We start from the raw sequence: 17608 nt of genomic DNA on the forward strand, positions 1-17608 counted from the left end.
AGATTTCCTCATGGGGCAGCCAGCAGGTGTGTGGTCATGTCTTAGGTGTCAGCTTCGAGAGGTGTAAGTTCCCACATGAGGGATGCTAAATGCAAGGACCTGATATAGTATCCATACCGGTGTTGACACGGGCAGAAAGTAGGCAGAGGACGGACAGGCAAATTCATGGACAGGCAGGGGGACTTCTGAAACTGAGCCTTAATGATATTTGCATCTATTCTGAGAAGAAAATGCCTCCTCACCCTCCTCAGATAGCCCACATCCTCGACTTGATCCTCTGTACTGGGGCAGCTGGAGGGACCAATATTATCCAGGACCTTCCAGAACCGCCCTACAGGAAAAGACCTTGAAGTCTGCAGGAAAGATGAGTGGAGAGGACATGGTTCCAGGACCTCAGTTGGTTGATAAGACAGCCCTCATCTTCATTATTATTTTATTCCTTTTGTTCCTGGTGGCATTGGTAGGTAATGGCTTAATCATCGCGGCACTGGGCAGCGAGTGGCTGCAGCGGAGAACGTTGTGGCCCTGCGATAAGTTATTGGTCAGCCTGGGGGCCTCTCGCTTCTGCCTGCAATGGGTGGTGATTAGTAAGAACATTTACATTTTCCTGAATCCAACGGCCTTCCCATACAACCCCGTGTTCCAGCTCCTGGCCATTCAGTGGGACTTCTTGAACTCTGCAACACTGTGGTTCTCCACCTGGCTCAGTGTCTTCTACTGCGTGAAAATCGCAACCTTCACCCACCCCGTCTTCCTCTGGCTAAAGCGGAATGTATCTGGGTTGGTTCCTTGGATGCTACTCAGCTCTCTGGGGTTCTCTACCTTTACCACCGTTCTGTTTTTCATAGGCAACCAGAGAATGTATCAGAACTATTTAAAGGGGGGTCTGCAATCGTGGAATGTCACTAGGAATGCTGTGAGAACGTATGAGAGCCTCTGCCTCTTCCCTTTGAAAATTGTTACCTGGACCGTCCCTACTGTTGTCTTTATTGCAGGCACGGTTTTGCTCATTACATCTCTGGGAAGACACACCAAGAAGCTCTTCTTCTCCATCTCAGGCTTTCACAGTTCCAGGGCCCAGGCACACATCAAGGCTCTCTTGGCTTTCATCTCCTTTGCTATCCTCTTCACTTCCTCTTTTCTGTCACTGGTGCTCACTGCCTCAGGTATGTTTCCCTTTGGGGAATTCCGGTACTGGATATGGCAGACTGTGATTTATCTGGGTACAGCAATCCACCCCATTATTCTTCTCTTGAGTAACCGCAGGCTGAGAGCTGTGCTGAGGAGGGGCTGCTCCTCAGCACATGGGACATCTTGAATTGCAACTGATGAAAAGCCTCAGATTCTACTGCAGGAGGCCTGCCTGGATGGAATGGGCTGTTGCTTCTTTAAATTTCTTTGCCATGTTTAATCACATTTAATTCTCTTTCCTTCTTTGCTATGTTTCATGATTAGAAGAATAACGTCAGTGAAACAGGATTAAAGATGAAATAGAAGGTACTGAAGTAGTGGCCCAGTATCACTGACTTGTATCAATACTAGCAAGGGTGTAGCTGATACAGTTAATGTTCCCTGTGGGACCTGATGTGGCCAAAGCAGCAGGAAACTTTTATTTCCCTGTGACTAAACTTTTGGTGTTTTTAAAATTATCCTCCTGGAAACTGAATGCAAGGATCCTGATACATGATTCATTTTTTATCTGTTAAATCAGACTGGAGAAGATTTTTGGAACATCAGTTTTCCTCTGACTTCATCCTGTAAAACCATGTTTCCTTTTCAGCCTTAACTGATTTCCAACCATCTAGTGCAATGAAATTCTCTTTCCTTTCATGCAAGAGTTCCTGGTGTCTGAACTCCCTTTACAGAGCATGGTGTAATCTGTGCGTGTGTGCAGCTGTGTGTTACCTGGGACTTGTATATTTGCAGATTACCTTCTGAGAACTCCTGAATGCTGGGAGTTTATGATTTATGTTCTCTATTATAGTCCAACTGGTTAGACTGCTCTATAAATGATAAGGCTCATGAGCCAGATGTGACTTCTTTTATGTTGCTCTTGGGATCTACTAAAACTTTTGACATGGAGAGATTCATCCGTATCTGATACAGATTTAAGAAACTCCTGGCTTGGTTTGGTGAAGCATGTAGACTGCTTTTCTGCTTTCCACAGGTCTTCTCAAACTCTCCTTAAGATCAGTGATCTTTTGAACCATTCAAACTGAGATCCCTCAATGTCCCTCTGTTTGCTTTAAAATTTCTCAGCCTCATTTTTTGTTTTTCCTCCCTTTCCCATCTGTATGAGAAGACAGGTCCCTCCCTGTTTTTCACTTTTCAAGGCTAATGTTCACACTCTCCTAGCCTCCTTTCTATCTCCTGCTCAATCAAGAATTCCCACTCCGCCCATCTTCAACCTTTTCCTCTTTATTGTTCTTCCATTCTTCATTAAATGTGCCCCTTACTCTCTTCCCTAAAAAAATAAAGTAAATCCCCTCCATGCTCTTATTGTCTCAAGTGATCAGCCTGCTTATTAGTCACTTGCTAAGAGTCCCCTCCCCCTGCTCCTCCCCACCCCTCCTCCACAGACACACTCTTCTATGCTCTTTCTGTTGAGATGTGCTTCTAAAGGACACCCGTGAGCTCCTGATCCCTAAATGTGATATCCTCAGCCCCCATTTTCCCATGTTTCTATAAAATTTGTCCCTCTTAAGAAAAAATGATTTCTTCAAAAAATCTGATTAAAATATTTTACAAAAAGTAATATCTGATTTTGGAAGGAGGTTTTAAAACAGGAAAATCAATGTCACCCATAATTGTTTACCCACACGTCTTCCTAAAAATCTTTTTCCTCTTGGCCTCTGAGATGCTGCACTAGGTTTTGTTCCCTGCTCTGTGGCTCCTTTTATGTCTTCTTCACTATCTGCTATTTGTCTGACTCGGTTTTTTCCTTAGCCAGCTCTCTCCCTTCCTGGATGTGAATCTTCTCCCTTTTCCTTCATGTTTACATCTATTTACATATCAATAGCTTCACTTATGGAGAAGGCAAAGGCACCCCACTCCTGTACTCTTGCTTGGAAAATCTCATGGACAGAAGAGCCTGGTGGGCTGCAGTCCATGGGGTCACTAAGAGTCGGACACGACTAAGCGACTTCACTTTCACTTTTCACTTTTATGCATTGGAGAAGGAAATGGCAACCCACTCTAGTGTTCTTGCCTGGAGAATCCCAGGGACGGGGGAGCCTGGTGGGCTGCCGTCTATGGAGTCACACAGAGTCGGACACGACTGAAGCGACTTTGCAGCAGCAGCAGGTTCACTTATGACCTTCGTGTGAATAATCACCAAAGTCTTGACTTTCTCCAAGACTCTCTCTAAGCCTATATTTTCTTCTGCTTGCTGAGCATTTCTATGAGATAATACCATGAGCACTTCAGACTTAGCAAGTTTGAAACGGATCTCCTTTTTTCCTCCTCCTCTTTTTTTCCCTCCACCACCCAGCTGAATCTACTTTTTCTATTACTGATATTCAGTAAGTCAGACTTACCAACTCTGAGTTAGTTTTCACTCCTCACTCTTCACTGAACCCTTCCATCTAATCAGCAACTTGTCTAAAATTGGTAACCCCACACTGTCTCTATTATCCGTTCCTCTCTTCCTGTTCTAGAAGATCCTTTCTTAGATTAGACTGTCCTCTTCTCCCACCTGGACTGCCTATATTTACTTTTCACCACTTACTTTATTACAGTGACTCCCCACCTACCGCCAAGTCAAAAGTACCGTTACCAGATTAATCTCTTGACCATTTCACCCATACCCTTTCCACTGCTCGGTGCCTATCAGTTGAAACACAGGTTCATAAATTGGCATGCACCACAACGTGGCAACAGTTTTATCTTTGACATGGAAAGATTCATCTGTATTTGATACTTAAGATTTAAGAAAACTCCCGGTTGTGTCTAGTAGACACAACCCTATTTTGCAGCAAAATTTGGGTTTTCATTATTCTGAACATGCCTGGAGTTTCCTCCATGACGTACTAAATGTGGTCTCTTATCCCACATCTACCTGTCAAAATTCTATTAATTTTTTCCCCTGTTTAATTTTTAAAGGTTAATTCAAACGGCTTCTCTTCTGGGAAGCTTTTCTGGATGTGCCCCCACCTCAAACTTTGATCTCTTTCACCTTGGAGGACACATAAATGAGGTGTTGCTCAGTTGTGACATGAATTCTGCATTGTAGTGGTATGCTCTGCACATTCATTTTATCCTTGTGTGTGTGTGTGTTTGTGTGTGTGTGTAGTTTCTCAGTTGTGTCTGACTCTATGTGACCCTTTGGACTGTAGCCCACAAGGCTCCTTTGTCCATGGGATTCTCTGGGCAACAATCCTGGAGTGTGTTGCCATGCCCTCCTCCAGGGAATCGTCCTGACCCAGGAATTGAACCCGCAACTTCTGTGTCTCCTGAATTGCAGGTGGATGTTTTACCCTCTGAGTCATCAAGGAAACCCATTTTATTCTCAGATTTTAAAGTTCTTAGAGGTGTGGGCTGCCTCATTCTCTTCCATGTGTCCCAGGAAGACTTACAAATTCTTGCTGCATGGAATGGACTGGTTCTGTTGCACCTGGAATCCCGCTGTAAGCACATGCATTTTTGTCTGTATATATATAATCTGGGCTACTTACTACTACCAATTTTATTTTTATGGTTATATTTGAGCTGTATGTGCTTCACTGACTGGCTAGCTTGCTTTTGGAGATCAAACATATATCCTATTTCTCTTGAGTTATACACAATGTAGGAATAATAAATGGGTGAGAGAGTAACATTTGCCTGATTTTTTTTTTTTTGATGCCTTTCCTTTCTTTCTTGCGTTTACATGTTGCTAGGCAACCGTGAAATGCCCCTCTGGAAATTTGCATGAAGTGCTATTTCTCCCCTTTGTTACTGACCCAATGGCTCTTTCCTAGCACACTCTATCAGTTACTCTTTGTTCCTTCCACTGTTTGTATTGTTAGCCTAAGAGAATTAAGCATCTACCCCAATCTGAATGATCTCCCCACAGGAGAAGAATGATCTTCCTTATAGGAGGAAGTTCTCTTGGAACTTTTTAAAAAAACTTTTTATTTTATATTGGAGTATAGCTGATTAGCCATTAACTGAAGAATAGATGCTTTTGAACTGTGGTGTGGAGAAGACTCTTGAGAGTCCCTTGGACTGCAAGGAGATCCAACCAGTCCATCCTAAAGGAGACCAGTCCTGGGTGTTCATTGGAAGGACTGATGCTAAAGCTGAAACTCCAATACTTTGGCCACCTCATGCGGATAGCTGACTCACTGGAAAAGACCCTGATGCTGGGAGGGATTGGGGGCAGGAGGAGAAGGGGATGACAGAGAATGAGATGGCTGGATGGCATCACCGACTCGATGGACATGAGTTTGAGTGAGCTCTGGGAGTTGGTGATGGACAGGGAGGCCTGGCGTGCTGTGATTCATGGGCTCGCAAAGAGTCGGACATGACTGAGCGACCGAACTGAACTGACTTTGGGAGTTGCAAGCTTCAGACACAACTTAGCGACTAAGCCACCACCAGAGCTGGTTAACGATGTTGAGATAGTTTCAGGTGCATGGCAAAGGGACACAACCTTACATATACATGTATCCATTCTCCCCAGACCCCTCTCCCATCCAGGCTGCCACATAAGGTAGAGCAGAGTTCCATGTACTATACAATAGGTCCTTGTTGGTTATCTATTTTAAATATAGCCGTGTGTATATGTCCATCCCAAACTCCCTAGGTATTCCTTGAACACATGGGGAAATAGAAGAGAGATAGTGTCTGTTGTATTTTTAAAATGCCTAGTAATATTACTATCATTAATTTTTTACCTACAGTCTAATTTCATTATGCTTTATGATGGTATTAATGGCAATCGTTTATGAATGCTTATTTTGTATGAGTGATGGGGCCAGAAAATTTATTTACTTATATGCTTTATCCATTGAATTCCTAAAACACCACTGCAAAGTAGAAACTGAGACTTAGAGGAATTTACTGAGGTCTCATGACCACTGTATGATATAATAGAATTGGGATGTGTGTGTGTGTGTTAGTCACTCAGTCGTGTCAAACTCTTTGTGACCTCATGGACTATACCTGCCAGGCTCCTCTGTCCATGGAATTCCCTAGGCAAAAATACTGGAGTGGATCCCTTCTCCAGGAGATCTCTCCAACCCAGGGATCAAACCTGGGTCTCCTGCATTGCAGGCAGATTTTTACTATCTGAGCCACCCGGGAAGCCAAGAATTGGGATACTTTAGTGCTATGATATGTAAACCAGTGTGATATTGGTGTAGGGATAGGTAAGTACATCAGCAGACAATCCAGATAATAGTTACATGAAAAGTTATATTTAATAAGTAAAGCATTTCAAATCAGTGAGGGAAAAGACAGTCATTTAATAGTGTGGCAGCAAATATAGAGTAAACATTTTATTTTAGATTCCAGACATATGATCTTTAATGTAAATGTTATTTAATTTTTTTAAAGCTCCCCATTTTGGATAATTTAATTTTCCAATATTTTTACTCCATAAACATTGTTTTTATATTTTACAGAAATGTTGACTGTTTTCTCCCTACCTTTTTAGGTGTCATTGTAGACTATGTATGTATTATCCTTCAGCTCCCACAATTCAAAATCCCTGTTTTCATAGGCCGTCTTAAGCCAGACTCAAAATACCAACTCATAATGGAAATAATTGTAAATTTGCCTATAGAAAAATTTAAGACATTTTAATAAATTTTTATAATCGTAGGGATCACCGAAATCCTTTTCAGTTTTAAAGGACAAGGAGTAAAAAGATAAAAGCTAATATCTCTATGTATAAAGAGCTTCTACCAATCAGTAAGAAAACCACAGAAAAACTGACAAAATATTGATTAAATGACAAAAATAGATAAAGATTGCCAAGTAAACATGTGAAGTTTATCATCACTGTTGACCAAGCTAAACAGTAAGACTTCTGCTACGAACACAGCTGCATAAACCAATGTTTTCCCCGACTTCTTTCCCTGGAAAGCACATAAAAGCAACAAGAAAGTTGAAAAAGATTCTGAAAACTACATTTTAAATAAAGCTAAGAGACAGATAATCCAGAAATTTCAAGTTATGCAGTGTCACAGATGAGATCAGGTAGAGTCAAGAAAGAAGACGAAAGGAAGTATGAAGAGACATGAGAGGACCCAGTGGGGACAGAGAAAATATTCCAGCAAAAACACACTCTTCAGAGAAGAGATAACTCGAAATGCAAAAGCCCCTTAGTATGCACATGATAGCTATCTATTGATGCATAACAAATGCCCCAACAGTTACTGGCTTAAAACAGCCTCACTACAAACTCATAGCTCCTGTAGATAAGAAATCTAGGTCTATCATAACACCGTTGAGAATCTCAACTGTATTTTCTGGCTCTGGGTCTCTCACAGGCTACAGTCATCTCCAGGCTCAACTGGGAAGGAGCCACTTTCCAACTCACTCACAGAGTTATTGGCAGGAGTCAGTTACACATGAGTTGTCGGACTGAGCCATAAGGTCCTCATGAGCTGTTGGCTGGAGGCCTCTTTAAGTTGCTGGCCACAAAACCCTCTCCTTAGACCAGCGTGAACAAATGGGAAGGCAGAAGGTGTCAGCAAGAAAGAGAGAGCCAGCAAGACGGGAGTAACAGACTTTGTAACATAATTCATTTTTCTCATTATTATTCATGGGTGATAACCAACAGATTGGGTCAAAAGTGTGAGGAATGAGAAAATTATATAAAATTATATTTATAAAAGTAAGCACTAGAACAAAAAAGCCATACTTTTCTTTGAATTAATAGAGCCACAAACAAAACTGAAGAAACACAATAAATATAAATACAATACAGATCCTAAAAAAAACACACCCTTTCAAAAACAAAACATAAAGCATAAAACAATGTGCTAGAACTAAGACTAAACATATTGGTATATAATTAAATAAACATGGGCTTTACACCTAAAAACACTGGTCTTCGGATTATCTAAAGAGCAAACCACAACTTTGTGATATTTTTAAGACCCATAAAAAAGAGAAAGTTTGAAAATAAAAGAATGAAAAATAATATGTCAAGTAAATGCCAACAAAAGAAATGTACACCTAAATGATCAATGAGATAACAAGAAAAATTTTTAATATTAAGAGGTAAAATGCAAAATTAAGATAGAAATGGTATAAATATCTACATGACAAAAAACATAGCAGTCTTATTTATGGGAGCTTTCCTCATGGCTCAGACGGTAAAGAATCTGCCTTTAATATGGAGACCTGGGTTTGATCCCTGGGTCAGGAAGATTCCCCTGGAGAAGGGAATGGCTACTCCCTCCAGTATTCTTGCCTGGAGAATTCCATGGACAGAGGAACCTGGCAGGCTACAGTCATAATTATAAGAAATATAAGCAGAATTACTAAAAGACTTCAGTTCAGTTCAGTTCAGTCGCTCAGTCGTGTCCGACTCTCCGCGACCCCATGAATCACAGCACGCCAGGCCTCCCTGCATTCTTTGTCAAATAGAGAAAAAATTAAATATAACCATATGTTAGCTTTTATTGATAAATGTCAAACTGAACACATTCAGAAAACACAACTTCTTTGTAAATACCAGTAGAAAAGTCATGAAAATGAATCTAACAAAAATTGCATAAAGTAGTTACAACATGATCTCACTTAAGCAAACAAAATCCTAAAAAAAAATTAGAAAGCAATGTCCAACAGTACATTAAATCATTATCAAATAGAATTTAATACGGAATTCCTGGCTGTCCAGTGGCTAGGACTTTGCACTTGCACTGCCAAGGGCACGGGTTCAATCCTGGGTCAGGGAACTAAGATCCAGCAAGCTGCTTGGTGTGGCCAAAAACAAAACAAAACACATAGAGTTTAACCTGAGAATTTAAGGATGATTCGTTATTAGGAAATCCATTACTATAAACTATCTCATTAACAAAGCTAAAGGAAAATTCATATAATCAACTCCCAAAATACTAAAAGGCACTTGAAAAAGTTTAATAGAAATTTTTGATAAACTACTCAATATACATATATTCAATAACATGACACATATATCTATCTCAACCCAAACCTGCAGCGTATTTGACATTCTTACAAAATTCAAAATATTAAAAGAATGAATATTGTCACCACTATTTTCATTTTAACATTATGATATCAAATAAAATTAAGAGAAATTAGTTATAGACACTGAAAGTAGGTAAAAATATATGTCTGCATAGTTGAAAAATCCAAACATAAATCCAAAAATAAAAGCTACTATAGAACAATAAGAATTTTGTAAAATTGTTGTTGCTGTTCAGTCGCTCAGTCGTGTCCAACTCTTTGTGACCCCATGGACTGCAGCATGCCATGTTTCCCTGTCCGTCACCATCTCCAGGAGTTTGCCCAAACTAATGTCCATTGAGTCGGTGATGGCATCCAACCATCTTATCCTCTGTCATCCCCTTCTCCTCCAGCTTTCAATCTTTCCCAGGATCAGGGTCTTTTTAAATGAGTCAGCTCTTCACATCAGGTGGCCAAAGAATAGTGGGGTATAAAGTAAATGCATGGAAATAAAAAATTTCTAATACATACAAATAATCAAAACTCAGAAAATAGAGAGATTCTATTTGCAATAACATCAAAAGTAAGATACTTAGAAATAAATTTTACAAGAAATATGTAAGACGTATGTGAAGGAAACTTCAAATTACTCAAGAGGACGTGGAAAAAAAATATGAATCAATGAAATGTGCTTGGATGAGAAGAATCAGCACTGTAAAGATGTCAGCTACTCGAAAGTTGATTTCTTAATTTAATATAAGAACTATAAAATCAAAATTTACCCCCTCTTTCTAAACCTGTAAAAAGAAGGTGCTAACATTCTAAGGTTAATATGGAAGTTGGAAGAACCCTCGTCACCAAAAAATGGGTAGATAAGGTCTATCATACATTAAAAGGCATGATTTAATTTGCCGTATGAACTTCAAAGTTTAAAAAAGGTGTGTGACTCTACAATAGTAGAATAGATAGTCCAGAAAGCAAACATTTATAATATGGGAATTTAGTATAAATTCAGTAGGTAAAAATTATATTTTAGATCAGGAATAAATGGATTATTCAATAATTGATATTGAGATAACAAGATGGCCATCTGAAAAAAAATTAAGGTGCTGCCATATAGTGAGATAAAGTCCAAGCGGATAAAATATTTTAATGTTAAAAACGATAAAGTTACTGGGAAAAAGTGAGAGGATGAAGATTCTTTTAAAACCTTAGGGTGTGGAAAATCTTTTAAACTCTTAAAAGATCGATTAATTAAAATTAAATTCTGCATGGTAAAAATTCATAAGAGATTTGCAAAAAAAAACCAATCTTTGAAAATATATGCATTCATAGCCAAAATTTGGTTCTTTAATGTATAAAGAGCTCTTAAAAATGATAGGAAAAAGATCAACAACTCCAAAGCAGGGCTTTCCTGATAGCCGAATGGTTAAGCTTTTGCCTTGCAATGCTGGGGCCATGGGTTCAATCCCTAGTCAGAGAATGATCACATATGTCTGGAGCTCACGTGCCACAAGGAAAAATCCTGCTCAAGGCAACAAAGATCCCACGGGCCACAACTATGACCCAAAGCAATCAAATAAATAATAAATATTTTTAAAAAAAGAAGAAAAGGAGAAGAGTCAGGTGATAATGAATACATAATCACTGAGAAGGAAATACAAATAGTTCTTAAAAACAGGAAAGGTAGTCAAGCGAATTTATAACAAGAGACACACAAGTTAAAACTATACTGAGATACTGTTTTTAACTATCCATTTGGTAAAACTCCTAAATTTTGGAAGTACTTTTTGTCAAGTTATTGGAGAAATATGTTTTCTGCACATTGCTGATGGAAGTATAAATTAGTAAGCCTGGTGGGCTTCCGTCTATGGGGTCACACAGAGTCGGACACGACTGAAGTGACTTAGCAGCAGCAGCAGCAGCATGGCGGGCAATTTGGCAATATCTGTCAAATTTACTGGGCTTCTCTGGTGGCTCAGTGGTAAAGAATCTGCCTGCAAATGCAGGATACATGAGTTCAATCCCTGGGTTGGGAAGATCTCTGGAGAAGGAAATGGCAACCCACTCCCGTATTCTTGCCTGGGAAATCTCATGGACAAAGGAGCCTGGTAGGTTACAGTCCATAGAGTCAGACATGACTTAGAGACTAAGCAAGAACAACCAAACTTACTTACGTGTGCACCCTTGATTTGCAATCTCCCCTTAGGATTTTGGTGTATATTACCTTCTCATGGATCACAGTTAATGTCTTACCCTCTTGGGCATGCTGGGCTTGAGTGTGGTTATAGTTCTAGAAGTAATGAGGGGAGAGAGAGTGTGCTACTAGTAGGCTCAGTAATACCTTTCAAGGAACTACCACAGAGGCGTCCATGACGGGCTCTGCGGGGATGGGGCGACTAGCCTACTCAGATAAGGGAGGAAGAGTTGCCTCTATTTATAAAGAAGATTTGACAGAATTTAGGGATTCAAGTTTCTAGCAAACTACACTCCAGATCTTCCTATAGTATCAGACAAAGATGACACCTGATGTAAAGGGCCGACTCATTGGAAAAGACCCTGAAATTGGGAAAAAGTGAGGGCAAGAAGGGAGAAGGGGGTGACAGAGGATGAGATGGTTGGATGGCATCACTGACTCAGTGGACATGAGTTTGAGCAAGCTCCAGGAGATAGTGAAGAACAGGGGAGCCTGGCGTGCTGGAGTCCATGGGGTCAAAAAGAGTTGGACATGACTTAGTAACCAAGCAACAAAGAGGATATTAACCTTCAAACTCCCTGTTGCTGTTGTTGTTGTTGTTTTTGGTCTAGCTTCTTCCCCTTGCCCTACCTTGTATCTCTTAATTTTCTATAGAAAATTTAGATATCTATAAAAATCACTTGTACAGGGACCTTCATTACAGGCTCTGATTCTGGAGAGCTTGATCTAAGTGGTTTGATCTTCAGATTGTATCTCTCTGATCTACATTTTGAGAGACGCCGGCTCTGGCGGCGCAGACGTGAGAGACGCCGGACTGGAAAAGGTCAGTCTTCATTCCAATCCCAAAGAAAGGCAATGCCAAAGAATGCTCAAACTACTGCACAATTGCACTCATCTCACACACTAGTAAGGTCATGCTCAAAATTCTCCAAGCCAGGCTTCAGCAATATGTGAATCATGAACTTCCAGATGTTCAAGCAGGTTTTAGAAAAGGCAGAGGAACCAGAGATCAAATTGTCAACATCCACTGGATCATGGAGAAAGCAAGAGAGTTCCAGAAAAACATCTATTTCTGCTTCATTGACTATGCCAAAGCCTTTGACTGTGTGGATCACAATAAACTGTGGAAAATTCTGAAAGAGATGGGAATACCAGACCACCTGACCTGCCTCTTGAGAAACCTGTATGCAGGTCAGGAAGCAACAGTTAGAACTGGACATGGAACAACAGACTGGTTCCAAATAGGAAAAGGAGTGGGTCAAGGTTGTATATTGTCACCCTGCTTATTTAACTTATATGCAGAGTACATCATGAGGAACGCTGGGCTGGAAGAAGCACAAGCTGGAATCAAGATTGCCAGGAGACATGTCAATAAACTCAGATACGCAGATGACACCACCCTTATTGCAGAAAGTGAAGAGGAACTCAAAAGCCTCTTGATGAAAGGGAAAGAGGAGAGTCTAAAGGTTGGCTTGAAGCTCAACATTCAGAAAACAAAGATCATGGCATCTGGTCCCATCACTTCATGGGAAATAGATGGGGAAACAGTGGAAACAGTGTCAGACTTTATTTTTTGGGGGCTCCAAAATCACTGCCGATGCTGATTGCAGCCATGAAATTAAGACACTTACTCCTTGGAAGGAAAGTTATGACCAACCTAGATAGCATATTAAAAAGCAGAGACATTACTTTGCCAACAAAGGTCTGTCTAGTCAAGGCTATGGTTTTTCCCGTGGTCATGTATGGATGTGAGAGTTGGACTGTGAAGAAAGCTGATCACCGAAGAATTGATGCTTTTGAACTGTGGTGCTGGAGAAGACTCTTGAGAGTCCCTTGGACTGCAAGGAGATCCAACCAGTCCATTCTAAAGGAGATCAATCCTGGGTGTTCATTGGAGGGACTGATGCTAAAGCTGAAACTGCAATACTTTGGCCACCTCATGCAACGAGTTGACTCACTGGAAAAGACTCTGATGCTGGAGGGATTGGGGGCTGGAGGAGATGGGGATGACAGAGAATGAGATGGCTGGATGGCATCACTGACTCTGTGGACATGAGTTTGAGTGAACTCCGGGAGTTGGTGGTGGACAGGGAGGCCTGGCATGCTGTGATTCGTGGGGTCGCGGAGAGTCGGGCATGACTGAGTGACTGAACTGAACTGAACTGATCTACATTTGTATATCAAACTTATCATGTGCAAATCTGAACTCTGGTATCTCACTCTTCGAGCTTTGGTTACTATCTTTCATGTTTCAGGATGCGGCCATTCATCTAGCTGCCCTGGATAAAACGTTCTACATTTCAGTCATGCAGCAGTTCTAATGTTAAGCCATTTAACCTAGAGGTAAACCATTTTTAGATAAACTGCTTTTGGGTTGAGTTCATATGCAATAAGCAGCTTCTTCACTGCAAATCTGTTGAAAGCCAACCCTTGACACAAGGGTTTGAAAAAATTAGGGTTAGAGTTCCTAATTCAACTTTCCAAATGAACTTGTACCATTTACCACCACCTTCATTGCTACCACTCAGTGCAAGCCACTATTATCTCTTGCTTGCTTTATTGCAGTGGCCTTCTAATGGGTCTTGCAGCTTTTACTCTTGCTTGCCTTTGGTCTATTTTCAACATAGGAGCTAACAAGATCCTTTAAAAATATGTCACATCTCTTTCATAATTCTCCACTTGCTTTTCAACCTGGAGCAAAAGCCTAAGGTTTAATGATGAACTAACATGCCCTTTATGATTTTGTCCTCCACCTCATACCTTTAAAGTCATATCCTGCTATTCTGCCCTCCTCTCACACTGCTCTAGCCACTTTGTCTTCCTTTGATGTTTCTTGACTATGCCTGGCATATATATGACTCCCCATGGCCCCTGTATTTGATGATCCCTGGTTGGGATGCTCTTCCCCAGATACTGGCATGGTTCACTCCCTCTCTTCTTTCTGGTGGTGTCATTGTCATCCAAATTACAATCCTCCATTCCCTGTTCTGCTTTCTCTCCTTAGTGTCATCTATTTTACTTATTTGTGTATTTGTTTTAATCATTTGTTTCCCTCAATCTAACATAAACTTCATAAAGACAGGGATTTGTATCTCTTTTCCCCCCACTGGCAAATGGTAAACCATAAATATTTATTGAACACATGAATGCCTTATTTTATCATAATTACCTAGACTTCTTTATTGTTGTAAAATTTCATTATTTCTATGCCCGTAGAAGTAACTATGGCTACTAGAAGCTGCATCATCAACTGATATTCTCTTATAAAGTGAGACACTTCAGTGATTTTTGCTGGGTCAGTAATAAAATAGACGTCACATTTTTTTATAGTTGTTAGGGGTAATTGCTGCCATACTTCTTTTACATTTGAACAAGATTTTATTGACCATCTAGACATGCAGATCTAGGTACATATCTCCCTGCTAAGTGAAATGGAGATATGAAAGTAGGATTTAAACCTATTGTGTAACATACTAAACCAGTTAGAGGAATATAGAACAGTTAAAAACTGTGGTGTTGGAAAAGACTCTTGAGAGTCCTTTGGACTACAAGGAGATCCAACCAGTCCATCCTAAAGGAGATCAGTCCTGGGTTTTCATTGCAAGGACTGATGTTGAAGCTGAAACTCCAATACTTTGGCCACCTGATGCGAAGAGCTGACCCATTTGAAAAGACCCTGATGCTGGGAAAGATTGAGGGCAGTAGGAGAAGGGGATGACAGAGGATGAGATGGCTGGATGGTATCACCGACCCAATGGACATGAGTTTGGGTAAACTCTGGGAGTTGGTGATGGACAGGGAGGCCTGGCGTGCTGCGGTTCATGGGGTCACAAAGAGTCAGACACGACTGAGCGACTGAACTGAACTGAACTGAAGAACTCAGCTGACCATTGTCAAGTACTAGTAGTTCATATAATAAAGAGAGAAAAGAGAGTTTTCAGTAGAGAGAATTCTAAAGTGGAAATTAATTAGACACAGTTGTCTAACATTATAATGTTTCAGTTCAGTTCAGTGCAGTTCAGTTGCTCAGTCGTGTCCGACTCTCCGCGACCCCATGAATCACAGCACGCCAGGCCTCCCTGTCCATCACCAACTCCCGGAGTACACTCAAACTCATGTCCACAGAGTTGGTGATGCCATCCAGCCATCTCATTCTCGGTCGTCCCCTTCTCCTCCCGCCCCAACCTTTCCCAGCATCAGAGTCTTTTCCAGTGAGTCAACTCTTCGCATGAGGTGGCCAAAGTATTGCAGTTTCAGCTTTAGCATCAGTCCCTCCAATGAACATCCAGGATCGATCTCCTTTAGAATGGACTGGTTGGATACAAATTTTATTTGTCTCGATTACATGATATTGGGGAGTTTCCATCTATCTTTGATAACAGTCTATTTGATTTTGACATTTCTTACTGTCACCAATGGCCTCCTTTCCTGAATTTTTATAGAATTTTAGCCTGTATCATTGGCCATTCTTATGTGATTCACTCAGGTGAAGGGTAATAATCTTGATATTAAAAAAAGTCATGGGACTTCCCTGGTGGTCCAATGGTTAAGACTGCAAACTTCCAATGCACGGGGCCTTATACGCTCCCTAGTCAGGGAACTAAGATCCCATATGACCCATAGCACAGGCAAAAAAATAGTCACAAGATCATGGGCCTGCGTGGGAGGAGAGTTGTGAAGGGAGATAAACAGTGAAATCAGATCAGACTTGTGAAGCAGGAGTGAGCCAGGATGTAGCTTCTGGTGGCTGCTCATGGGGTTGGCCTCTGTCACAGGCTTGTAATGAATCTAAGTTCCAGTGGTTTGGATGGTTGGCCTTGGTAACATAAAAACTTTTGAAGCTGGGCTTTAGCAGCAGGCAGCTGAATGCATTTTGAACTTTAGTAGGCTAAGCTGACTAACACATCTTTTAACTATAAATAATACTTTTCCTGGACTATAGTGATGAAAACTCAAGGCTTGGGGTGGTGGTGGTTGGCAGTTTTTTTCTTTTCTGGACTTTTATTTTCCTTTCAATGGACATGAGTTTGAGCAAACTCAGGGAGACAGTGAAGGACCGGGAAGCCTGATGTGCTGCAGTTTATGGGGTTGCCGAGAGTCAGACATGACTTGGCGAACAACAACAACAAATTTTCCTTTCAATAAAATTAAACCATTTTAAAGAAGAACTTGATACACTATTTACAGAATAGTATTCGTTCTCTGTTTTTCTCAAGATGATTTTTTTTTACTGAGAAAATACTCCTGTGTAATCAGATTATTCTATCGCATCAGAACTAAAGTGCAATAAATTTTGAAAGCAACATGGAAACTCTGCCTTCTGGGATAACTATAGTTTTCATAACATAAGGGACTAGGACTCCTTTTTTGAGGTAGGCAGCTTCCTACCCTGCTGACAAACTCATTGGGAGCACTGAGATTTGGGTCAACACCAAAAGTAGGATCTATTCAATCCCGTAGGGATCAGATTCAAGGAGACTTGTTGATCTTATTGCTGGACAGTTTCAAATGGAGAAGGAAAATTTAAACTTTTAGATTTAGATTCTATATTCAAAGATTTAGAACTGGAAAGCATTTGCATTCTGACTGATTTGTACTGTAACACAGAAATCCACCAGGAAGCTGGGGTGAAAGCTGCATTTCTCAAGTTAAAGCCAATGACTGTATTTATGTGAGTGAATAACAGTATACTTTCCTTCATCTGTGTTTGCAATGTTTTGTTACATGTATTATTGTAGTTGAGTTTTTACTAACCTGTTATTTTGGGGAAAAATCATCACCAACCTTTAGTAGCAAGACCAGACTCTCAGGGCTCTAACAAGTAAGGCTGAAAACATTTTTGTTTGTACAACATACGTGCTTCTTCTCAGCATTTCTAAGTTAGATATAAGCATTACTACTTCTATTATCATGGCACTTATATAAAGTCTTGCCAACTCAATCTCCTCAAAACACCAAATATTAAAGCACATAACAAAATATGCCAGTAATGCAATCTGTACAAGGGTGACACAAAGATTATTTTAAAAAGAAAAAGCAATCAAGCTCATTCAACAGATATTTATTTCCTGAGCACCCACTGTGTGGGAGATGTGGGGGTTGGAGATCACCGTCTTTGTTCTTTAGAAGAACAACATACCTTTCTGTTAGCCCAAAAGCAGTGTCTAACATTCAAGCATGCATTTAAAAGATTAAGACCTTTGCTGTGTCCAGAAAGTATTCTTTGAGAAAATACTTTTCTACCGTGGTAAGAATACACATAACATAGAATTTACCCTTTCAGCCATT

General features: G+C 40.4%; 1 protein-coding gene across 1 annotated transcript; it reads left to right on the top strand.

Moving 5' to 3' along the window:
• The first annotated feature begins 364 nt into the window (after nucleotides 1-364).
• Nucleotides 365-7573, top strand: TAS2R60 (taste 2 receptor member 60). The gene is made up of 2 exons (XM_055420193.2): nucleotides 365-1166; nucleotides 7476-7573. Exons 1-2 carry the CDS (start codon nucleotides 365-367, stop codon nucleotides 7571-7573), a joined length of 900 nt encoding a protein of 299 aa, XP_055276168.2.
• The last annotated feature ends 10035 nt before the right edge of the window (nucleotides 7574-17608 follow it).

The sequence above is a fragment of the Moschus berezovskii genome, chromosome 3 (genome assembly GCF_049115385.1).
Source record: "Moschus berezovskii isolate FMDL1 chromosome 3, NW_MosBer_1.0, whole genome shotgun sequence".
NCBI lineage: Eukaryota > Metazoa > Chordata > Mammalia > Artiodactyla > Moschidae > Moschus > Moschus berezovskii.